This window comes from Pholcus phalangioides, unplaced genomic scaffold, assembly GCF_987345545.1.
Source record: "Pholcus phalangioides strain wild (caught in Gottingen) unplaced genomic scaffold, Ppha-v1.0 ptg000027l_1, whole genome shotgun sequence".
In the NCBI taxonomy this organism is placed as follows: domain Eukaryota; kingdom Metazoa; phylum Arthropoda; class Arachnida; order Araneae; family Pholcidae; genus Pholcus; species Pholcus phalangioides.
In genome coordinates, this window is record NW_028301617.1 from 10,368,717 (window position 1) to 10,395,174 (window position 26,458).

The window sequence follows — 26,458 nt, forward strand, 5'->3', positions numbered from 1 at the left end:
CAAAAACAATCGCCACCGATTTTTAAACAAAAAAAATTTGGTTTATTATACCAGTTTTTGTGTTTTAACTGAAGAGTAAAAGGGGTGACTTCTTGGATCGTGGCGAGGGGGTAGTTTCTGTTCAAAATATTTATTTGCACATCGCAACAGGCTGAGCCCAGTTACAGAGATGGAAAACCACCACAGACATAATTAAATCGTCAACAAACACATAATACAAAACTATACATACATAATGGAAATACAAATTGATGATTCGATACAAGGAAGACAAAGCCACGTCTATCCAAAATAAAAAAAAACTAAAAACCGAAAATAGATAAATTGCACAAAAATGCAATATGCAGAAATAAGTAAACAGAAGGAAATTAATATGAAAAGCAAATGAAAACGAGAAAGAAGGTCATGATGCCCCAAAGCATTCTTTGAGATTTAAAAAAGCATTAATGTGAGAGAAATACAGTAGAGTTTCATTTATCCGACCTTTGCTTATCCAACATTCCGTATTATCTGATATCCCACTGCAGCAAAAAAAAACTGTATCAATCGGCAACAAAAACTGCAAGTTCGAACGTGAGTGTAGTTTATTTTTTGTTGCTCTCGACTGTACAGTAGCGTGCCCATCTACACCATTACTCATGTGTCTGTCATTCGCAGGAATCATTTGTTCAGGAATCAGAACTCTTGGCTAACAATAATAAGCGCCTCTATATACCAGGGAAAAAGGCAGCGGCCAGGTGCCGCTATGCAATAAAGAAAAAAAGTGATAAATTTCCAATGCTTGAAAAATATGCATGTAGAAAATTTTTTTCTAGTGTAACAAAGGTATTGAAAAGTGTGATGTGCAAATTCCATGGGCAATTATAATGTTTAGAATGCAAGTATTTTTTTACCAGTTATACATGCAACAAGGAACTTTTGGGCAGGTATCTCTCTGCCCCAAAGCAGAATGTTTCGCGATGTTCTGCAACGAGCCCTCAGCTGACTGAAAATGTTCTGTGGTAAAAATTCATGTATACATAATAGCGTTTTTCTACGCTTTTCTTAAAATTCTTCCAGATTGTTCTGCAACAGCACTGGTTTTTCTGCGACGTACGTCACACATTTTTGCATATTCTGCTTTGGAGTCTCTCTGGTCCTCTTCAAACCTGAGCCAAAATCAAAAATTAAAAGTTTTTTTCTCTGATTGATTTGTGCTTTATTGTGTCAAATGGCTTTAAAAAATATTGGAAAAATAATTAACTTGATTGATTATTGATTTAATTAATTATCTAGGTTCCCTTATGCATACCTCAAGTCTTAACTTGAAAAAAAAATTCACTAAAAAATATTTAAAACTGTTAAAAACAACACTGTAGTGAAGGGTTTAAAAATAAAATTTAATTATAAAATTTATTTGGATAACTCAGAATTTTTTTATATTATACTAGCTATAAATACCCCACGTTGCCCGAGTTTTCTTCAGTTGCTGAAGGGATTGAAAGTGACAAACCATTGTAAAGGCATATGCCTATCTGAAATGCATTGCTAGGGAGCCACGGTAACCAAAGTGAGCATTTCATAAGTGATTGTTGAGACATTTCATTTCATACCGTACACAGCCTAGGCTCCATCTTGTTGAGGCAGTGAGAGTTGTCCGACAGTTTTTTTTTTTGCCCATTTCGGGAATTTACCCAGCTCTGATGAACTTTAAAATTAGTCTATCATTCAATTCGGGCCATGTTTGGTATATATGCAAAGTTTGGCGTCGATCAGTAAAAAATTGTAGATTTGCATAGAGAACACACACACACAATCAATTATATATATATATATTAGATTGCTTCCCTGCACTCATATTTACATTTAACCATTAAGAAAAAACTCATGAAAATCAACCTCCAGTTATTTTCACCGCCATCAGTCCTTCTAGTGTTAATTTAATTGCTTTTCTGAAAGTTGGTAACTGAAAAATTTTCTGGAAATTTTTTTCTCCTCACCTCCAAGCCTTTTATTCCCCCTCCAAAGGTTGAACCTGCTTTCGCCTCTGGCTTCAATCATTATTTTGTTGATCAGCTTCGTTATAACCAATTCACAAGCTTCGTTTTCAAGATGTTTGTTATTTTTCATTTCTGGGATATTTTTTTAACAGTGGATCCTGCTTACATTATTCCGACTTATGTTTTCCCCTTAGTAAGACTTATTTTTGTGGTCTTCACTCTGAGTAATCCTCATTATATATATATATAAGATTTCCTGTTTAAAGCATTTTCCCACTTACGACGTTTTATCATGATGGTTTTGTTAGAAAACGTTATAAGCAATACCTACAGTAATTGAATGCACAGTATTTAATCCAGCAGGGATGTCTAAAATGACAACATAATAGCAATATTAGTCTGTTTAGACTATTTGACGCAATGAACCCAGCAGAGAAAAATGTATTTGGAACTCCAATTTTTATTAGAATTATGCGAATCATTGTAATTGAAATTTAGAATTTCTTTTGTTCTTCCAGTTCCACTAGCTCCAACAAATGTCACATTCAATAAAGATACAGTTACTCCGTATTCATTTGATGTCATATGGTCTGCACCAAAAGCTTTGTCAGAATTTGATCGTTATCAAGTAGCTTTGGGTATACAGAGTGACACAAGGCAGAATATTGGAATCGAGCAAGAACGAATCGCAAACTTCCATGAAGATTTAGAACCAGGAAAAACATACGAAGTAGTGGTGAAGACCGTTAGTGGCAATGTTGCAAGCTGGCCAGCTTCTGCAAATGTGACTACAAGTAAATCTGTTATCAGTGCATTATATTTAGCTAATATTGTACATTTCTCGTTCAAAGTTCAAATACTGAAGGATTTATAATCTTGTATTTCCAGACTAATCAATTTTTCTTGTTGTTGTACTTTGTAGAGTAATTTATTATGATGTATCTTTTATACAGAGCCCTTACCAGTGGAAAAACTGAAAGCATCGGCTCTTGAAGCTGGAGAAATTCTTATTCAGTGGCAACCTAATAATGGGAGTGTGCAAGATTCATACCTTGTAAGTAACTGTATATCAATTAACATGAATGATTGCAATTTTGGACCGATCTGTACAAAATTTCAGATATATACTAAACAGTACCCAAAATGATAGACTGCTTTAAAAATTCTTGACCTAAAAAAGGTCTGAAATGGTAAAAAAAATTGTTCAGCAACAATGGTTTCTCCGCTTCAAACAATGACTTTTGCAATGTTTACTTTGATTACTCTGTTTTCTAAACAATGTGCTCCTCAGACACTCAAGTCTTCTTTCACAGGACTGGAATTGCAGTAAACCCCCCCCCCCCCTTAATGGATGCCCCTCAGATCTGGTCACCCCCTCTTTTACTGACAAGTTTTTTTTTTTTGTCCCAGCAGTGACCAGAGATATTTTATTTTAGTGGGGGAAAGATGGTGGCAAACGATGACTGATCACAGCCCCAGCTGTAAATCATCCTGCAATGATTTACAGCCAGCTATCTCTTAGAGAGCTTTGAAGGCGGGGCGGGGGGGGGGGGGAGTAAAGAGGCATTTTCCCCAGTTGGTAAGTTTTAGAGAGAAAACATGGAAAAAATTAGTATTGATTCTCACATCTGGAATGGGGCAGTGAAATTATGTTCCACCTTACTTAACAAAAATAACTTTTAGGCATACTTCTAGTTGTAAACCCATTTGACAATTTTCAAGCTTGAGAAACCATTCATCAAAGCAGCATTTGTTTTTTGACTTAATCAGTCATAATATCTCTGAAATACTGCACATTTTGCCTCTTATATTCAAAGTTTAATCTAAGAAAATAAGTCCTATACAGAGTGATATTCTGTGTAGGACTCAATCAGATTCACAATAAAAACGAATCCCACTAACCAAAACAAAACTGAGTGCCATGCATTATCCATAAGACAAAACTATATATATACAGAATAATAAAATTTGTTATAGCAAATGAAGAATGGTTAATAAAGAATCGAAACAGATCTTCAAATAGATTAAGTATGGAATATCAAGTTCCAAAGACAAATAAAACTCTATTCAAAAAAAGTTTTAGTTACACTGCTCCAAAAATATTAAATAAATAACAAACTGCTAATCATACTAATAAAAGATTGAATTATAATATTTTTGATTTTGCGAAGAGCATTGTATTTGAAATACTAATATAAAGAAATATTTACATTGAAAACTTTTTTCTAACGTTTACAATACTGTGTTTAATTTTTGTGCATAGAGATATCTATCATAAATATCTATATTTTCAACAATTTGCATGAATACTAATCAAAATTCGAAGAGATAATACTATGAACAAGATATAATTATTGTTTTAATTTGAAATTTTTTTCAACACATTTTTGTGACGTTATAAAAATCCATTTTTCAACATATTTTTGTGACGTTGTAAAAATCCAATCATTGTGCGTGCACACGAGCATTATTATTGTTTATGATAATAGAACAATAATGAAGGTTGCTTGAAAAATAGAAATTTAGTATTACAAATTATTCGACCTTCTGGAAGGACAAGTAGTCCTTTGAGGGTCACAGAGTGGGTGTATATGTATGTCAATTTTTGTTTATTTATTATTTATTTTTGTCTTGTCATCTGTCTTTCTTTTGTATTTTGTAACGTTCTGTTTTGTCCAATTAAAAAAAAAATTCATTCCAGAGTCACGTTTGATAGCCAAAATGTAATTTCCCATAGGATTCTATGTGAGCAATTCTTAAATTCATTCCATATACTGCCCAAAATTCAAAGGTAAGCTTTTTTAAAACACCAAGGAACATTATAAAAAAGACAAACTGATTGAAGGCTGAAATGAATGGCTTTAAAATTGGATAAATGAAAATGAACAGGAAAAAGAGATGCTGCAGATCTTTTTATTTTACACAATGCACACGCGCACAACGCAACTTTAGTTTACTAAAGTTGGTGTTGACACAACCTAGTTGAGTTAATAGGTGTCCCCATTCTCATTCGTGATTTGGTCCAAGGGCATACCCAGAATCTGAAATGGGGGGGGGGGGTTGCTGGGTACATCCATGATTTGGTCAGCTCATTTCTGAGTCTGATATATGTAGATAAAAAATATATTCTCCTAGAATGTCAAGACTGTTCAGTTTGATGCTGTGTCTTCAGGGCCAGACTTAGGCAGGTGAGGCCGCACCAGGACACACAATTTTAGAGGCTGCTAAATTGGATGAAAATACTTTGCTTACATTTTGACTTCCATGTTCTTAACGTTTGACTTAAAATAGCTTGAAAATCTGCCCAAGACCCACAGCTGTGGGGCTGACAAGACTTCAGCCTGGGATGAAGTTCTTATCACTGTTTTTTCATAATATAAATTCACTACAGTTGGGTCCATTAGAGATTCTAGACAAGGGGCTTTGCTGCAGGATATGGGGGGGGGGGAAACAAACCCTCTAAAATTTAGGCATCTAACCCTCTCACCTAGGATTTTCACAGCCCCCCCCCCCAAAACAGGAGAATAATGTAGATGGATCTAGTATCCCATGTGCTGGGCCATAAGGAGGCGCTAAATTCTCATTTTAAAAATTATTCAAAATTACACGAGAAAGGCATAATGTGTGGCTTCCTGGCTGAAAGAGTATCTAGTTATGACCCTGAGAAGATAATTGGCTCTCTAGTTCCAAACAGCACCCCCAACCTTTAAGTGCCTAGGGGCACACTTGTAATTTTTTAGCTGAGCAGCACTATTACCCAAATTTATTGTCAAATAATATTTTTATGACCATGAAGTGTGTGAGAGAATTAATTTGATATTCATTCTCAGTGCCAATATAAACCTGGTGAGCACCACACCCAGTGTTCATGGACACTGTGGGGATTGAGGAACAATGTTCTAGAGGGCTACAAAGCTGTTTTCGCACTGGACTGCTAAATACTCAAGCCAATCCCTGTGAGTCTTGCACTGAAAGAACATGGGTTTCTTTTTTTTAATACATTTTTTATTAGTTGAATCTTTCATTCCACATGAAATGGTTCAAAAACTTTCAAAAAGAAAAGGTGCATCCGGGGAAAAAAATTCCAAGGTGGGTATGAGTTTATCAGGCATGAGTGACAGTAATGATACTCCCCATCATGACCCATACCCATACAGGTAAAGGGATAGTATCTTGAAAGGGACAGGGCCTCGTCTTACAGTAATTCTGATGTTTATTGGCACTAAAATATAGCTCATAATGTGACTATGCATCCATATAAACTAAAATGTTTGTTAGCTGAATCCTGCCAGGGCAGGAAAATCAGGGAAAAAATCTTTGTTAGCTGAAAAATTCATAAACAGACATTTGTTGGCCCAGGTATCACTATATATTTTTCAAATCCTCATGTGCATTCTCAAAATGCATTGTACAAGGCTATACATTTTCAATTAATATGATAGGTCTAAGACTGCACAGGTGATAACCAAGGCAATCCGCCAGGCTCTAAATTTTGGATGATACTAGTTAGATCCAGAAAAATTAACATCCAGGACCCTGCAGCCCATAGCACGGCCTTAGGGGGGGCCATTTATTTACTTTAACAATCTTTCTCAAAATATGTTCAATGCAATCAAATATTTCTGGGAGGATTGAAAAAGTGACGAACCAGGGCATAAAGGAATAAACTATTATATATATAATACTGGCAGCATTAAAGAAGTAACAAACATTGTAAAGGCTTATACATGTCTGAAGCGCATTGCTAATGAACCATGGTAACCAAAGTAAACATTCCAAAAGTGATTGGTGAGGCCCAGAAGCCATTGTTGCCCTACAGTTTTTTGCTTGTTTCGGGCATTTGCCCTACTCTGACAAAGTTTCAAAGTAGGCTGTCGTTAAAGTCGGGTCCCGTTTGGTATAACCTATATGCAAAATTTGACCATGATAGATCTAAAATTGTAGATTTGGATAGAAAACATACACACACAAAGACAGAAAATCAATTTTATATACAGTAAAATCTCTAAGTCGCCACCATGTTATTGAAAAATTATGATGACTTAATCGGAGTGCCGTCAGAGTTGTAATGTACAATATTGTGAAAATCGTATAAATTTAAACTAATATAACATTTATTAAAATATGAATCAAAATTACAATATTAATAAAATTTATAGATAGCAAAAGAAAAAATATTTTTTTACCTTTTTGATCTATTGCTTAACTTATTGTAGTAAAATGTACTGGTACACTTTGATTTATACTAGTAATTTTTAATTTAGACCAACAGAGCAATTGTTAGACTTGGTAGGTTTTTTTCATAACAGAACTCTCTATTGCACATTAATTTTACATATACATCAAATTTAATTTCAGTGTTTTACTTCTTCATCAGTAGTTCATGATGCAACTGCAAAGTAATCTCGAACACTTTTGACTTGAGGTGGGGGCCCCTAGGCAGGGAAAGTAAACAGAAGACCTCAACGTGGGAAAGAATTTCTTTTGTTTTTCTACAAAGATGTTTTGTTTAAGTTTGAAGCCCTAAATTAGTAGGGGGGCCCCATGCAGAAATGAGATCTAGCTTGAACAGCCCCTAACGTTTCAAAAACCTTAGTTGGCAAATGAACTTTCGTTACTCAAACTGTTCTGTTTGGGTATATAGGATTTTATGGTGACATTTAAGCATAAGTGGCAATTAACACTTAATTAGTTAATTAACACTATTTTTTAATGGGAGCCATAAAAAAAAAATTTCTGACTTTCTTAAACTTTTACATAGTCATGAGTTGACCGAAATTAGCGACAAGTAAATGAGGGTTTAATAACATTGTTGTCTGTGAAAGCTGGAAGGGCCTGAAGAAAAATTATGACTTATTAGGGTGACAACCTAATTAGGTTTTACTGTATATAGATTCATCAAAACCATTTGAATTCATAAAAACCAGTGATAACTGTGTAACTGAATACATATTATATATTCAGGTCAGCAGCCATGAACAAGAATCATACAATGGAGATGGAGTTCCGCAGGCTGTTAACATCACTAGCTACACTCTGCATGATCTACTGCCTGGTCGCAACTATTCCGTCAATGTTGTTGCTATAAGTGAAGGTGTTTACAGTGATCCCACAACAGTTTATCAAGCCACCAGTGAGTATATTTACTCTTTGTCTCTTCAATTATATTTTATTGTTAAAAATATGTAAATGCAAAATCAAAATTCAATGAATACATGCACGAAAATTATTTTTTAACAATGCGCATGCCATTCATTTATAATAGTGTTTATATATATTTTTTAATTCTATCTTAGGACCAGCTTCTCCTGTGATAGAAATGTTAGAACCGGTGAAAGGCGGTTGGAATATTACGTGGAAATCAGATGTTACTAGCAGACAAGATTCTTACATAGTAGCCTGGATACGCAATGACACAAAAGAAATGAAAAGAATAACAACAAAAAATAATTGGCTTTTGATCGATGAATTATTCTCTGGCGCAAGTTACGAAATTAAAGTTTATGCTGTCAGCTACGGACTGCAAAGCGAACCTCATTCTTATTATCAAACTGTCGGTAAGTTTGCAGAATTTTTTTTTTTATTAATGTTTGACAAATATTCGCTATCAACTCTCTTGATCAAAGACATTTGAAGAAACAAGTGGAGTGAATGTTTCTAACAAACAAAAATAAATGGTCAAAAAATAAATGTAACAAAATGTATTATCAAGGAAACAGTTATTTTCCGGATATTATGCTGAGGTGAGCTCGGAAAGAAAAGTCATCACGTCTCCGCCGGGACTCGAACCCAGGCCCTCTTGCATACCGGGCAAGCATGCTACCATCTACACCACTGGAGACACATGAATCTGCCTTCCTAATTTCACACACTGTGTCGTGAGGCGCTGAAGTAGAGGCGTTAGTAGCCTCTCTTAACTTCAGGAAATGGCCCCTGGGTGGGACGGTTTAGAGAGATATAGATGGCTTCTTTCTCAGCCTTTATCTCTGGCTGAGAAAGAAGCCATCTATATCTCTCTAAAATGTATTATATTAACAAAATATATTATATATTGCTCTGAACAACCAACTCAGCTCATCCAATACAAAGCAAACTCTCCCTCATATAGTGGACAGTATCCCTTCCCTCCTCAATAACTATCTCCGTTCCAGACCATGGTGCATAGGCAGAGATAGACTTGGAAGTCTGGGGGTGGGGGATGGGCACAGTCATTATTTCTCGACTCCAACTTTGCAACTGGGGGGGGGGGGGAGGCATGGTATTCTAAAAAGAGTGTTCTACATTATTAGGATTGAAATGAGTAAATCAGGGAAAGAAAATTAGTATACAATGAAAATTTTACATGAATGTACCCTTTATAAAGACAGTCACCTATATACCAATATTAATCTCTGGTCTCAATGCAATTTCCATAGTGTTAATACATTCCATCTGCAATGATGAATCCTTTTAATAAGTTTCTTCGGTCCCTTGAATATTGTTATATTGGAGTTTCTTATTGTGTTTGTCTTGAATCCAGTGGAAGCACTTGCGCTCTTTCTTCTCTGCTTTGTTTTCAGTTTCCCAGGCAACATCTATTTGCAATACTTCTTACGGGGCCTAGCTACATTGTCCAATGTCCTTAAAACATTGACCTATGCCATCTTAATTTATGCTTTCCAAAGTGGACAATAGATCATATTGGGCGTGGGGGAGTAATACAGTTATTAATGAAGATGATGCTATAGGATCGGTCAGTAACGGGGACATAAAATTTTCTTCTAAGCATAGTGAGAGAGGGCTGTATGCATAGGAAAAAACTTGGATGGTCAACATGCTGCACACGTGCAAAAAGTGGCATGGTAACTTTTTTCAGAAATCAAAGAAATTCTCTCCAACTATTAAACAATCCTTTTCTTGTGAATGATGGTCATATAGGTTGCCAAACCTATATTTAGTATGATAGGCACTCTTAAAATGACAGTTATGGGATGACTTTCTACTCAATCATTTTCGTGTCCGGTTTTTCATCTTTGAATATAGTTGTTGGATGTCCCATGTGTATGAGATTCAAGATCGTCCACGGGGGGAACGAAGTATACAGGGGTGGGAACTCTGCGCCAATTGCGCCGCACTGCGCCAAAACTAATATCTTGCGCCATCCTGCTCCAATAGCGTATTTTCGCATTTTTCTGCGCCAAATAGCGAATTTTGCTTCAGTATGTCCGGAATTTCGGAAAGGACGCCAAAAAAATTTTGTTCCTGCTAGCCACGAAACGTTTCTTTACGAGAGAGAAAAGCGTGTTTTATTCCACTATACTTAAACTATCGGCCCCTGATCGGGCTTTCCATCGCGAAACCCCGATATTGTCCGTGATCGTGGAACTGGAGATGGCTTGCAATGCCTTTCAGCTTTAAAGTGCAAATTCGAGTGTTTCCATTTAAAAAAAAAAAGTCGTCACTGGAAGCAGCAGAAATTACTGTAGTCGATTGTCATTGTGTTAAATCCCGATGTAGTTTAGAAACTTTGCCGAATAACGAGCGTTAAATCGCTAATTTTGCCGAATAACGAACGTTAAATCGATAATTTTGCTGAATAACGAGCGTTAAATCGCTAATGTTGCCGAATAACGACCGTTAAATCGTCAATATCGCCAAATAACGAGCGTTAAATCGTCAATCTCGCCAGATAATGAGTGCTGAATCGCCAAACATCGAGTTGATTGTTCCGAAATTCTCTCCCATTTTGCAACAATTTCTTTCCAAGTATAAAAAAATTAAAAACTTATAAAATTTTTTTAGCTCATTTGAAGTGCTGCTGTTCAAGGCAGCAAATAGTGCCCACAGTAAGCAAAAATCATCTTAAATAGACGGGTGCAAAAAATTTTATGATAGCCGCTCTTTCAAACAAGGCGTCAAAAGCCTTAAACACAAAAAACAAAAATCAAGCTGACGAAAAGATGTTTGATAACAAAAGACAATGCAGTTTTATTTTGAAAAGGGTTGAGGGTTAATGAAAATATTCTTGTTAATTTCACTGTTCCAATTTATAAATATCTGCTCCAAATCCCATATTTTGCTGCTCCAAATCCCATATTTTGCTGCTCCAAATCCCATATTTTGCTGCTCCAAATCCCGAATTTGCTGCTCCAAAACTGCTCCGAATCCTGAATTTTGCTGCTCCAAAGCTGCTCCGAAATGGACTTAGTCACTTCCCACCCCTGTATATCTATGAATTCTTGGGGGGGGGGGCATGGGCAGGGGCACGACGGTGGGCAGCATCGAAGACAGAGCTGACTGATCTAATGTATGAACTGGCATCATCATGTACTGCACCCTGAGTCCTTAAGTTCCGGTGTCAATGCCCTACATGGTGTAGGTAAGATGAACTTTTCTTCCTACCGATAGCCATACGAATGTAATACATAATCTTCATTTCATTTTGAGTCATAAATTTGATTATTGCAAACAGTTTAGAACTCCAAAGAGCAACAACCTGAACATTTTAAAGAAAATAAGAGGACAGCCGAAAAATATTTTGCTTGGCACGGCTTGGGAAGACCTTCGCTTCCCTTGATCTAAAACAATGTTTCTCAAAGTGGGCAATATTGTCCCCTGGGGAGGGACAGGCAGTGGCATGGTCCGGGGATTGGTAGAAGCTATATTTAGTATGTGATTCTATGGGTTGATTAGAGTTGGGATTGATGAGTAAAAAATTTTTTGAAGAGGGCGGTGAAACAAAAAGTTTGGGAAATTTTAAAGAAACAATAATTTGGTCATGAAAGCCTTTATTAAACCTATTATTAGAAGCATATTTATTCATAATGAATTTAATAAACAACCCATGAATGAAGTTCAACAAGATTTTATTAACTATTGAATGACCGTTTTTAAATACTTCTGGTGAATGGCTTTTTTTTTATAGAGTTGATTGTTTTGCTCTGTTCCATCACATACTCGTTCATTTCTCGTTTAGCCCCAAGACCTATTCAAGATATTCAAGTTGTCAAAGCCAGTAACTCTACCATGATATTGACATGGGCTTTACCAAATGATACCATGATCGATCAGTACCTCGTTCGTTACAGGCCCATTGAAGTTGATACTTGGAAAGATCTTGGTAAGATTGATATTGGAGAATATATTACATGTTAAAACTGAAAGGTAGAATGTATACTCATGAGCAAATGAATCCTACAAATAATGATTTCATATATTATTAACTTTTTTAGTTATCATCAATGCTACATCCTGTGAGATAAAAGACTTGGAACCCGGTGAGAAATATCAAGTGCAAGTCGTTTCAATCACCAACAAAGTAGAAAGCTCCAATTCAAAAATTATTGAGCAAACTATGTGTGAGTATTTTAACAAAGCAACATCCCGATATTATAAATTAATAATATATTTTGTAATTACTGTGTTTTGGTAATTCATGAGCCTAATGCGTATTTTACATATTGCTGTGCACAAATTTCTGATATAACACCTTTGTTTACGTGTTTTGTAACACATTTATAAAATATTTTCAGATCCCAACAAGATCAAGCACATTCTGCATACAATAGACTCTCGTAACATAACTTTCAAATGGGAAATACCGAAAGGTCGTAAAGATTACTACATCATCAACTATTATCCAGTCAGAGCACCTTTCCCGCAATCATCCCAACAGGTGAGATTTCGAAATGGTATATTCTTTATTTGAGAATTTTGACATTTTTAGCTGTTTGAGTCGCCAAACTTTCAATTTGGCCACATAGTAGATGGGTGGTTGAGCCGGTCTCCCATTTGAAAAAGACTCTCTGCACAGAACCGGCAGAACTTCGACATGATACTTTCACAACATGAAAATTCAGACACCAGCCATTTTCAGTTCACCATACGGAAGACACGTGGCTGCACCAGCAACAACATGAAACAAGCACAACTGTGACAACATAAATACATTAGGGCCATGCATATGCTTTCACTCACACGACTCATTCCAACATGTACCGATTCTTTAGAAAGAAGTGCTGAAGAGACAGACTTGCTCTATGAATTTCTTTCTTTCAATGAGTGAAGAAAATGAGCTGTGTGACAAGATCTACCCACCTACTACTACTTAACTGCACATGCACCTCATACACATTTCTCTGCGGAAGCAGAGAAATGTGTATGAGGTGCATGTGCAGTTAAGTAGTAGTAGGTGGGTAGATCTTGTCACACAGCTCATTTTCTTCACTCATTGAAAGAAAGAAATTCATAGAGCAAGTCTGTCTCTTCAGCACTGTAGGTCCCTCAGGTAAAGTGGTGGTTTAGTTCTATGTGCTGGAAGTCCCTGAGTAAAAATGCACATAATTGCATTCAACAATCACAGTATTAAATCCCATCATCGCAACCTTCCTCGCCCCCATGCATTTGAAGGATCTCGGGTCTGTACCCAGGTGAGCCTACGTGTCAAGAGTAGGGGGTTCTGATAAAATGTATTGTTTATCTATTCTATATGGCAACTGTTCAGAAATTTTTTCCTCCCTCCTCCCATTCTAGTCTAATTTTTTCAACCACTCATTCCTCAAATTTGCCTCTAAGTCATAGCTGCTGAAACCTGGGGACTGACTATTTCAGTTCCCCCCCCCCCATAAAATTAAATGCGGGGGGGGTGGGCTGCTGCTGGCTCTCCAATAGTTGATGAATATATAATGCAATGTACCTGTTTCCCCTCTTGCGCACGTGCTTGAAGCCTTTATATCCAAGATGTCTGGCAACTTTTTCACCCTTCTCAATGCTTTATTCATGTGGGCACCTCTGCTCCAGGTCATTTCATTTTCATTTGCGTGCTTGCAAATGCTCTAGGTTACTCACTGATCTAGTCCCCTGTTCTTTAGGCAGAGGTGGATTTATGGTTTTACCACTATGGGCCATACAAATTTTGCTGCTCTTTTCCTATTCTACTAATTTTCTTGACACATTTCTCAAATTTGCTGTGCTGCCTGCTATAACCCCCCCCCCATAAATACACCTCTGATTTCGCTGCCAAATCTTACAGTAGTGGGGGGGGGGTATTGTAAAATTTGGTGATTTTATGGCAGTATTGTTTTTTCTAAAATTTGCTACCTGGGGCAGTTGCCCCCACCCCTTGTTCCGGCCCTGACTGTGCCAATAACTATTTGTCAGGTTTTTTTAAGTTTAAACTATTAAATTTTTTTCTATAGGTATCTGCTTCAAGTCTCAAAACTGAAGGAATGATGAGTCTGACCATAGATGACTTGAGACCCGGTGAACTCTATTCATTCTTATTCTATGTTGTAAGTCATAATCTAAGGAGTGAAGGAATCAGTTTACAAACAAGGACAAGTATGTGCTACATCCTTCACCTTATATTTCATTTTGCTTCTGTTTTTTAGTATTATAGAATATAATTAGAAACATTCAGTACTTATTACTCAACTTAGCAGTTTGTAATTTTCAGCATGGCCATGCTCCTTAGAACATTAAGTTTATATCACCATGGGGGCTAGAGTTCTTCTCTAATATCAGTATCACGTACCGATGATTTTAATTTCAATACTTTTACTAAAATAAGTAAGTACTGAGTGAAGTATAAATTGAAATCAATAAAGTTTGAAATCTGAACACTATTCACATTTTTACAAGCACGCTGGAGTCCATTTGTCTTTGAAAGCCCTTTCTTCTTTATGGCCCATCAGTTTAGATTTCACATAAAACAGCTGAGTCCTTCATTAATTCTGTTTGTAACCAAGAGGGTCCTCCAGCTCTACCTTAGAGGCACCATACGGGCCCTTGAGCCATTTGTGGATGTAAATAAATGTGATTTATTTACATTAAATAAATGTGATTTATTTACATGCACAATAAAACACAATTTATTATTTACTGATTGTATTAACAGACTTACTGTATTCTCCTTTGTTATTTTTTCAAAAAATAATCACGAAACTCAGTGGAGTACTAGCAACACAAAAAAGCCTCCATTTACAATGGACCTAATCAAGTTTTTGCATATATTTTTAGTAGCACAAACTTACTATAGTAATGTAAAATTAAAAAGAACTAGAAGCCATACTCAAGATTGCGGGGGGGGGGGGGGGGGGGCTGGCTAGCTATTCTAATAACCAAAATATGAAGATTTAATTCTAATCGTATTTGATGTGTAGCAATTTATATTATCACTTTTACAGCTTTAACTCGTGCAAAAAATTCTCTTTTTTTATATGTATAAATTCTTTTGATACTATGCAGGGCCAGTCATAGATTCAGTGATTTACATAGTGGCAGATGAAAGCGAAACAAAGACATTAGGAATAAAGTACACACCAACACCTATCCGTGATGTTGTTTTCGATCGATACAGAATACAGTTGAGTGATGAAAATATTCCAGCTCAAGAGAAACTCCAAAATGACACAAATCGACTGGTCATCTTTGATCATCTTGTACCTGGTAGACTCTACAATATAACCATTTGGACTTTGAGTGCTGGTATATACAGCGAACCAATTCATAGACAGGCCAGGCTTTGTAAGTTCTGTTACATCATCGTCTAAATTAAGTGAATATTTTTCCTTACTCCGCTACAAATTTCTGAATTTGTATCACACGAATGTGTTTTTTCCTCAAGAATATTGACTAGATATCCATATGTTTGTTTCAGATCCTGAGCCCGTAGAGAATATCAATGCTCTGGAAATCACTGACACCTATATTAGCTTATCATGGCGTATCCCTTCTGGTGATAAAGACGGCTATGAGATACAATATCAAGACCATAAGGGAAATCTCGTTAAAAGTGTAACTGTTGAAAATCATGTCAGCTACAGTGGTCTGAAACCTTATAACAATTACACATTCCTGGTTACTGTTCTCAGTGGATACAATACAGCAACAATACTTCGGAGTCACCTAGTCTCTAGAACTTTTCAGACTCTTGAATCAGGTAGCTCATCCTGTTTGTATAATACATAAAATTAATGTTAAAGTACTTTGCAATGGAGCACATTGTATCATATGATCATTCTATCGTCATCCCGTCTTCAGAAAAAACAAGATATATATAAAGAGGAAAAAAAATATGACGTCATCTGACGAGTTCAAATTATTTGCATGCACTCTCAATACCAACATAAGACACACTTTTTAATGTATAACCTATTATATTATTTTAATACATTTAATCATCTTTCAGACCAAACCAGGTACATCTCCGAAAAGTTGGTGTACCAAAACATAGCAAAATGTTTAAATGCTCATATCTTGAGAATATCTTTAGCGTTGTATTTGTATTAAGTATATGATACAACACGTGAGTGTTTTTGGTGTCTGCAGATGAATTCTTGCTGATACCTATCACTGTTTTAATAATGTTGATGCGTCTTCTAGCTTGTGTACAAGACATGTGGTACCCTTCCATAACAAAATTGTTTTGTGTTATATCTCAAGAAGTATGAAACGCGCATAGACACCAAAGGTGTCAGAAAATAGATCTGGCTAAGTCAAATTTAACAGTATTTTACTAGTGTTGATATACCTTCTGGTTTGAGCACCGGGAGCCCGGTACACTGTTATGGAATTTTTTTTACATTATATCTCAGGAAGTATGTACAAGATGGGAAATAAATCTCATTTGGGACAAACCTCACATTACTCTTCTCCAAACAAATTGCATTGCAGTGTGAAGAGGTTTAAAAGACTTTTTTGCGGCCAAAGACTGAAATCTACGAACTGAATTGGCCATGGAGGATTCCAAAAAATTTCTGATATTGGCCAAAAGTGACTAGAGTTCTCTATAATACTGATATCAATTCCCCTAATATTCTGATTTCTTTGATTGTTAGGGTTGCAGTAGCTGACCATAATTTTCACAAAAAAATATGCCAGTTTGGTGATGACCCTGAGTCGTGCCTTTCTTTGCTCAGGAATCTTTACCCGCTTCACAAACTGGCTGGCCAAAGCCTAAATTTTGGACATTGGCAGGGTCAACTGGCTGATTTAAAGCTTCGGCCATAACATTCATGTTGGAAATTGCTGCACTGTATATAATACAACCTCCGCCCATTTTTTCTGCATGTTTGGTACCAGCAAAGAAAATATTTTTAAGAAGGTAAAGGGCATCTTATATGCTTGAAAATAGTGTGGTCGAACCCTGATTTAACAAATTGGATAAGAACATTTTTATTCATTTAATCAAACAAAATTATTGTCTCAGGATTGAGAGTTACACAAATATATATGCGCAGATACTTCTAAAAAGTTAGTTAAATCAAGGCATTTGTTACTTCAGTGTCATATCGTGGCCCAACTATCAAAACCATCAATACCTTTTTATCTGGATCAATATGATGACATGTTATCGTTATATGATTTTATTGTGTATTCATTCAATGTGATTTTCTTCTAGTTCCAGGTAAAATCAGTGAATTCCAAACTATCAAAATTAAACCAAATTTGATAAACCTGAGATGGTCACTACCAAAGTCACATTATAATGGCGTTTTGACAGGATATGAAATTACTTATTTTGTGAAGGTAAACATGCTCTTTATTTCTCTAAATAGTCTAATATACAAAATATTTCAAGTGGTTAGCTTTCCAGTAATCTAAAACAATTGCTGGTGTGCACCAGTTTGATCTAACAGCATTCCCAGTGAGCATTAAATTGTTTATGGGAGATCAATAATTTACATATAATATTTATGACCAATCAGAACAAACAGAGCTGACGAGCTAAAAAAGCATAAGCACACACCATGATCGTTGGTTGGTTCAACTTTGTTGAAAAGTCTAGAATTTGCACAGCTAAAAAAAGTCTTCAAATTCAGAATCAAGTTACTACACGTCCTGATAATGCCAAAGGCTAGTGTTCTGTAATGTTTGGTGAAAGGAACTCTTACTACTGATGATGGCCATGAAAACCTTATCAAGTACTTTGTAAGATTCTGTACTAAAGGAAATAGAGAGAGAGAGACCTTTTTGGGATATTATGCCGAGGTGAACTCTGAATGAATGAATGCCAGAACTTTGCCACTGGACTTATCCCATTGCTGAGATCTCTTCCAGCCTAGCTTCGTGTCAGAGTCTGAAACACTTTATTTTGTGTCAAAAAAAATTTTACAACGTATTTTCCCCGGACAATTGGGTACTGTCATGATTAACAAATTTGGTGGTAATTACAGACAAGATGGGGTTGGGAGTTGAAGAAAAGTTTCTGGGTTTCATTAAGATGGAGAATGTACGCATATTAGAATGGGAGTATATTTTAAAAGCAATTGGAGGGGACCCATGCTATCTCATCTGTTATCTTATGCTTGCCATATTATATACACAGGATATAAAAAAAAAACGAACTGAAAATCTTGTGAATTTTAAAATATCCATCGGAGTGAGTCATCTTGCTTAACACCTTATTGGTGAGCAAATGGGTTTGATAACTTGCGGACTAGAAGCCAGCACCAGTTTTATTGGGTTGGGTTCACTTGCTCCAGTGGATTTGATGAAAAAAATACAAAATATAAATATTGTGTGGGAGATATATATACAATTAGGGATTACCCGTGCCATCTCGCTTAGCACCTTATTCGGTGAGCAACATGGGAACACTTATGTTGAACAGAGGTGAATTCTGAAAGAATGGTCGTCTAGTCTCCACTGGGAATTGAATCCAGGTCCTCTTGCAAACCGTACAAGTGCACTACCATATGCACTTCTGGAAATACAACACTGCCTTCCTTATTTCACATACTGCAGCATGAAGTGCTAAAGTAGGGTCTCGTGTCCAGTGGTAGTATATGGTAGCGCATTTGCCCAGTTTGCAAGAGGACCTAGGTTCGATTCCTGGTGGAGATCAGATGACTTCACTTTCCAAGTCCACCTCCACATAATATCCGGAAAAGGTACATTTCCTTGGTATATTGGGGGTGAGATAAAAACGGTTTCACTCATTCTGCACTTACTTTTAATTAAACAGCTTATTATGATAGATACATCTAAATTTTTATAGAGTTTCTTCTGTTATTTTACCAATTGTAATGATAAGTAGAGTAAATATTTTCACACCACACAAAGTTCATTTGGTAAAAACAATGTATATACTATAAAAACAAAGATAATCCACATCTGTGGTGAATTTTAACTTTTAAACCACAGATGATCCATGAATTATATGATGGAAATTAGGGAGGAAGAAGGGATTTCCATTATCTCTTGTGAGAAAATTTTTCTAACCATTACATTTTTCTTTAACCCATTTTGTGGCATAGTAGAAATCACATTAAACCCTGGTATAAAATGCCATGTGTTTTAATGGAGTAGGCTTTATCTGATTTTCAGCAGGTGCAAAGTAAGAAATATAGGGAAAGTTGATCCATTGAGAAATCAACTTTGCAAAACAGTTGTGCTTGTCAATGTTAAAAAAAGAGGCTCTTAAGAAGGCAAGATGTCTCGTAAATGACGCCTAGAGGAACTAAGCTGTGTCTCACTTTTGTGAACAAATCTCATAAGTACCATTGTATTCCAATAACATCAAATTGTTTGGCTGTTGGATAAAAAAAATTCATCCTTATATTTAATATACACTGCTGGCCACCCAAATTGCAACACCAAGAAAGACAAGAAATATCGCAACAATATTTATTTTGTAGATAACATGTTGACCAAGCATCAAATGATTAAATTTATAGACTTCTGTGAAGTGTGGTTCCTGCCAAAATCAGTAGCCAGAGTAGCCGCCATTGTTGGAGATCACCGGTGCCACACGCCTCGGCATTGATTCAAAGAGACTTTGGATGTGTTCTTGGGGTACAGCAGACCAAGCAGCTTCCACGCGTTGCCAAAGTTGATCTGGTGTGTCAGCTGGGGATGTAATCTGGGTCAATCGTTGAGCAACCATGGACCACATGTTTTCTATCGGCGAAAGATCCGGAGAGCGAGCTGGCCAGGGAAGCAATTCAATCTGGCGATTGTCGAAGAACCTTTGGACAATGCGTGCCACGTGTGGTCGCGCATTATCCTGTTGAAATATGGCTGTGGACAAGCCCTGAAGGTAAGGAAGGACAACTGGCTCCAACACCTCGGAGATGTAGCGCTGGCTTTTTAAAGTACCGGCAATGCGTACTAGAGGAGTGCGAGAGTGATATCCAATACCGCCCCATACCATAATACCCGGTGCAGGACCAGTGTGGCAGTGCATAACGCAGCTGTTCAGCATCCTCTCTCCACGGTGTCTCCAGACTCGAATCCGACCATCGTGGTGTTGCAGACAGAAGTGTGACTCGTCAGTAAAGACAATTTCATTCCATTGTGCCGTCCACATCCTTCTTTCATCGCACCATTGGCGGCGGAGACGTCTGTGGTTCTGCGTCAAGGGTAGACGAAGCAATGGACGTCTTGCGGACAGACCACTCTGCTGTAAACGGCGTTGAATGGTACGCGCAGACACTGGATGATGCGGTACAGACTGAATGTGCTGTGCTATGGTTCGTGATGTGGCTGAGCGATCCGTCACTGCCATACGCACAATACGCCTGTCATCACGTGAAGTGGTGCACTGAGGTGGATGCGATCGAACACGTCGGTCCGTCGTACCCTCCTGCATCCAACGATCACATATCCGCATTACAGTTGTTTGGTTTCGTCCAACACGACTACCGATTTCCCTGAAAGATAATCCACAATCTCGGTAGGCCACTATCCTTCCTCTGTCGAACTCGGATACTTGATCAAAAGATGATCGCTGTTTTCTACGAGGCATAATTGATCGTTTTTTTGAAAAAACCACAAGAAAAACACAATTGCCGTACTTCAAATCGTCGAAATCTCCAAGCCTTAAGTGGCGCTTTGAAGTGGCGCCACAGGCGCGCGTGATGTGCGTTTGCGCTGAAATTCTAATCATTTGCATATCTCACCTCCGCTAATGCATGTTGTAAATTTCATATTATTTGCATGCTTCCTTCAGGGTGTTGCATTTACGGTGGCCAGCAGTGTAAATATACATGGAGATATAGGTACGCAATTGGTAATAATTTGAAGAAAAAGAATACAAGATAGCATTTATGCAAGAAGAAAATAGAACTTATACAGTGGATCGTCATCGGGGAGAACCCCATTCGTGATTCGAAAAGAGTAGAGGTTTCTGAAGGGTGGCCATGCCTAATTTCGCTAAAAATGCAAACCCTTGTTTCTTCACCCCCACCTTCTCAAAAATATGTTGGACAAAAAAATTTAATGAAAAACGAGAGAAAATATACTGAAATACATTATTTGAAAATATACAGAGCTTAGGTTACAAGGTTACAAGCAAAATGAAGCATGAGAAAAATATAAAATATACAGAAATGTATTAGAGAATTTTTGCAGAAATTACAAAAAATAAATTTAAAAAATCCAAAATGTAGTCAAAAATCGCCGGACATACCTTAAGAAGAAGGATACATTTGTGTTGTTTTGAATGTAGTGGAGATGTTGTATCATATATGAACATTTATATATGTCATGAAATATGTATACATTTTGTTTTGTTTTAGGGCTCTATTTTCCATGAACATAAAAAATTCAGTCCGGTGGAAAATGAAGGGGTCATCAAAAATCTCGATCCAGGGAAAACCTATGTTTTTGAAGTAAGTTTCCTTATTTTACTATTATTTTTGATAATGAACAATCCAAAATACTGTAATTTTGTATGACTAATGAAAAAATAAAGACCATGCACCATCATAATAAATGAGGCATCACAAACAATATATGCTGTGAAATGACATGCTTATAAAACTGAAGAATGAGTTTTCATTTCCTAATTTTTACATCAAAAATTATTTTAAATAATTCAAAAATTTTTATTAATTTTCCATGAGTTAATTCAAATTTTGCTTCTCATTTATCAGATTCGAGCTTTCACAAAGATTGGTTCAGGAGAGAAGACATACCTTGAGGAAACTCTTCCTCTTGGTGGTATGTGTGATATGATTTACTCTCAGTTTTTATATTTTATATATGATGAATTTTAGTTATATTCGAAAGATTGGATGTAGAGGAGAACTTTAAAAGCAAGGTAATCCGCCTCTAAAGGAAAAACTATTAGACACTTCATACTACCTAAGATAAACTTTGAAGCTACCGATTATACTGAGATTATTTACTGAAATACTGGTCTGTTGTATCCTCCCCACAAAGCTACGGGAATGTGAGTATGTGATAATATCATCACATACTTCCTTATTTCTTTCCTTCATCACATATTTCCATCAGAGGCATTGAAAAGTTTCCATGTCGCACTCAGACAGTCGAGAAATGTATCAAACTTGTTATGGAGACCTCAACTAAAGTATGTAGATATGAAGCTAGAGATGTACATTCTATCTATTACCAAGATCAGTTATGCATGATTTCTCCCAAAAGTCAGATTTTGAACACATCAATTTTGGTAACTAGTTTTGAAATACAGTCGTCGCTCGTTATAATGACCCCACATTATAGCAACCATTTCATTGCAATGACTGGTAGGATAAGTCTCAAATGTTTTCATAGAATGACACTCATATAATGTTTTACTTTCTATATAATAACCCTCCCAATATAACATCCATTTTTGATGGGACAAAGGGGGGTAGTTATTTCAAGAGTCGACTGTATATTGTATATTACATACACAGGTTACTTTTGGATGGTTGATTAGGTGGAACTCAGCATTCAGCGGCCTCCTCATGATGAATTCTGGGTCGTTTTGTTGTGACAAAATGGGTGAAGAGCTGCACAGAGAAACTTGCAAAAATTTGGTTAATTCCTGTTTTTCAAACATGTTGTGCAACCAATAAACATAGAAATATTCATGATGTTTTAGTTTGTTATGCTTATTTTATGGTTCAATAAAGTAAAATAAACTTTATTGAACCATAAAATAAGCATAACAAACTTTTGCATGTCAAGCACAGAATTTTAAGTAATGTTAAAAAATTTAAGAAAAATGTAATTTTGTGAATTTTCATAAATTTCAAGTGCGATGCATTATCAGAAGATATCGACCAATTTAAAATTTTTTTTACCTCATTTTTCTTATTGAAGAAGGCAACTTTTCTACACTATAGTGATTTTAAAATAAAAACTTCGTTTTTTTAACCCATCCTCTATTGTGCATCCTCGGATGTAAACATTTCTTGAAAATGCTTAAAAAGTAAAGGAAGAACAAAAATGTGTATTTCATTTCGGTATGATTTGTAAACATCCTTACGAGAATTTTTCACTTACTTGATATCATTTGCTTTTTATTTTTAAATCCTGATTTGCCGTTTTTTTAGCCCCTCCAATACCACCAGCGAATGTATTCCCAACTGGAACAAGTGGCTCACCAACAACAGCAAAAGTACGGTTCCACGAGAATTTCTTTTCTCAGAGTCATGGCCAGATCATATCATATACAATTATAGTCGCTGAAGAAGGAACAGTCGATCAGGAGCAAGTACCTGCGTATGCATGGAAGGATGTGCAAAAATATAGCAAATGGCCTCCTTACCAAGTAAGAAATAGTTAATGCATGCAGTTGAAACTCTTTAATTGGACACACAGCTAACTCGACTACCCTGGTAACTCGACATCTACTATTCCCATGGTTGGCACAATACTAAATTCAACAGAGAGAGAAGCCTTTTTAACTCCTGGCATGTGGCGACTAAATCCTGCTTAAATCAACTTCAATTTAAACTGCATTATTACAACTGATTTCCAAAAATTGCCCATTTGTTGATTAATTCAGAAAATTTTGCAACAGAAGAAAATCAAAAAAGCTAGACCAAAATGTTTCGAGTGAGAGGAGGAAAGTTTTGCTATTTTGAACAATTACAGTACTTATTAGCGAATAAAAAATCTTCCAGTAATTAAAATATGATTTTTCTACCTAATTTTGGATTATTCTCAATACAAACTTTTCATAGAGGATTGTAGATCAAAACATTTTATATATGAATTTCTTGATGATGCGATATAGAACTTTTTAATTTTATACAGGATGTTTCCCTGAAGTGTCGACAAAGTCAGAGGGGTGATATTAGGCATCAAGAGGAACAAAAATTGCCATAGGACACGGGATCCCAAACCACATTTAGTCTGTGAAAAAAAATCTCAAAAATTATTATTCAGGGTGTGACGTCGAGTGGGGCAGATAAAAACCAATAAGTAGAAAAACACATTTATTTGACAGCAAGATCACCACACAGCCTGTGGTGTCAACAATTCCTGAAATCATTTCTCTTCGTCTACTTTCTGGCATTTGAACTGTGTTGTATAGGCTGTGTTGTAATCATGCTGTCAAATAAATGTTTCTACTTATTATTGGCCTTTTTGTTCCATTTGACGTCTCACAACCCTTCATAAATATTTTTGTGATTTTCACCGACTAAACCTAGTTTGCAATCCATGTTCTATAGAAATTTTTGTTTCGCTTGATACCTCATATCAATCCTCTGAGTTTGTCACCTTTTCAAGGTAACACCCTCTGTACAGGTACATATGCATTGTATACAGGCCCGGACTTAAGCAGGTGAGAAGGGTGCGGTTGCACCGGGCTGCAATTTTTTTCCTGAAACTTACATTTGGTGGGAAAAGCAGCTTTCAGTTCAACTCCAATAACATCAAAGCACTGATAGGCATTCCAATTAGTGGAGGAAGTCTGATGTGCATATGCGTAAACCTGTATTGGGATCACCCCCCCCCCTAATATTTGTAATACTAATGGAAACATTGGCTTTTATAGCCCCCTACCTCACCAATATTTTTTGAGCAATTCCAATATTTCCAATGAAGGCAACAACCAGATGTTTGGCCAGCTGTGGGAAAGCACGCATTTTAGCTTTTGGCTCTCCTCTCTAATATTGAAAAAGAGGTTAAAGTAGTGATTCCCAACGTGGGCGTTAACGCCCCCTCGGGGTGATGGAAAGTTCCAAGGAGGCGGTAGAAGCTACAGGTATAACATAGGATCCTATGGGTTAGATTGCGTTGGGGGCGATGGGAGAAAAAAATTTCTGAAGAAGAGGGCGATTGGATAAAAAAGGTAGGGAAACTATCGGTTAAAGGGGGAAATTTGAGGTCCTCCTGGTCTGGCACCCAGGACACCAGATCCGCCAACTCCCCCCCCCCCCCCCAGTTGTGGCCCTGTTTCCAGTATACAATGAAAAAGAATATAATCAGAGGCAGATTTAATGGCGGGCGTACCGCGCGCACCTGTTGCCCCAACTTCTAAAGGGCCCCGAAAATCCAAACTTCACACTTTTTCTAATTTTGCCCCTACCTTTATAATCCGCCACTGAATATAATAATAATTAAAAAGACTTCTTTGTCAAATTACTTTCCCTTCAAAAAATTCTGATTTTGATCTCCATCACACTACTTGTACAATTTTCGTTGCATGCTGCAAAACCAAGACTGCCAAAATATTTCGGTTCGCACCTTGGGAAGTTCGTAAATCAGGGAGTGATTATATAAATTTTTTTTTAAAAGGGCCGCAAATTTTTTTTTTTTTTTTTTTCACCGGGCCATGAAATTATTACGTCCGGGCCTGTTTGTATAGTTTAAAAAAAGCATAGAAGGCAAGATGAAATAAAACCTAGATATCTTGAGGTCCACTCAAGTTGGCATGTTTTCCTTTCCTTTTATGGGAGTCGAATTTCCACTGTACGTGAGTTATGAATTGGTCACGATTAAGTGTCTGCCGTTCTTCAAAAATTTAGTGTGTTAAACACTGCACTGAACTAATTTTTCAATTAGTTCTAATAATTAGACTAATTTTTCAGTTAGTTCTAAGAATGTAATTTTTATTTGAATATTTTAGTAATTGATATAGAAATCGAAAATATAATTTTGACATTTTTTATCCCACATTTTAACAAGGTGGTGCTACCATTTTATCCTTTCAATGGAACTTCAACAGCAGAATTTGTCATTGGAAATGAAGATTGCACGAACATCAAAGAGTATTGCAATGGACCGCTGAAGGCTGGTGCAACCTACAGAGTCAAAATACGAGCATTTACTTCTCCTGATACATTCACTGATACTGTTTATTCTTATCCATTCGAGACGGGTAAGTTTGCTTTACTTATTAATAGTTGAATATTTACTTGCTGGTTGATGCTTTTTCAGTGAATACTTTGTACTCGTTATTTGAATTATAGTCAAAGCTTGTACACAGGAAAACTCATAGTTTAAAAAATTGATTGCAGATGGCAGCACTATACATAGACACACATTCCAACATGTGCCAATTCATTAGAAGTTCCGCAGAAGCATATGAACGAGGTGCATGTGTGGTTTAGTAGTAGTCACACCTCGTTAAGACAAAGTCTAAGAAACATCAAAAATAGTTCATAGTAACCAAATTTAGTATGACAGACAAAACAGTGATTTGATTTTGTCCAACATCAAAGAAAAATTGGGGTAGGCTATGTGGTAGGCATGGTCGCAAGTTTTGATGTGAATGTATTCTTTGTGCCTAACTTTTCATGGAATCACTGACATTA

At 36.5% G+C, this 26,458-nt stretch overlaps 1 protein-coding gene across 1 annotated transcript in view; it reads left to right on the plus strand.

Moving 5' to 3' along the window:
* Nucleotides 1-26,458, plus strand: part of LOC149068383 (tyrosine-protein phosphatase 10D-like) — an 80,633-nt gene that overhangs the window by 35,734 nt on the left and 18,441 nt on the right. Inside the window, exons 6-20 of the mRNA XM_089251873.1 lie at nt 2,498-2,773; nt 2,933-3,033; nt 7,944-8,112; nt 8,276-8,536; nt 11,935-12,078; nt 12,191-12,316; nt 12,491-12,633; nt 14,156-14,297; nt 15,204-15,482; nt 15,616-15,897; nt 17,359-17,486; nt 21,479-21,571; nt 21,836-21,902; nt 23,246-23,463; nt 25,830-26,022. Of these exons, the coding sequence (XP_089107999.1) occupies nt 2,498-2,773; nt 2,933-3,033; nt 7,944-8,112; nt 8,276-8,536; nt 11,935-12,078; nt 12,191-12,316; nt 12,491-12,633; nt 14,156-14,297; nt 15,204-15,482; nt 15,616-15,897; nt 17,359-17,486; nt 21,479-21,571; nt 21,836-21,902; nt 23,246-23,463; nt 25,830-26,022 (2,622 nt within the window). The remainder of the gene's footprint in view (nt 1-2,497; nt 2,774-2,932; nt 3,034-7,943; nt 8,113-8,275; nt 8,537-11,934; nt 12,079-12,190; nt 12,317-12,490; nt 12,634-14,155; nt 14,298-15,203; nt 15,483-15,615; nt 15,898-17,358; nt 17,487-21,478; nt 21,572-21,835; nt 21,903-23,245; nt 23,464-25,829; nt 26,023-26,458) is intronic.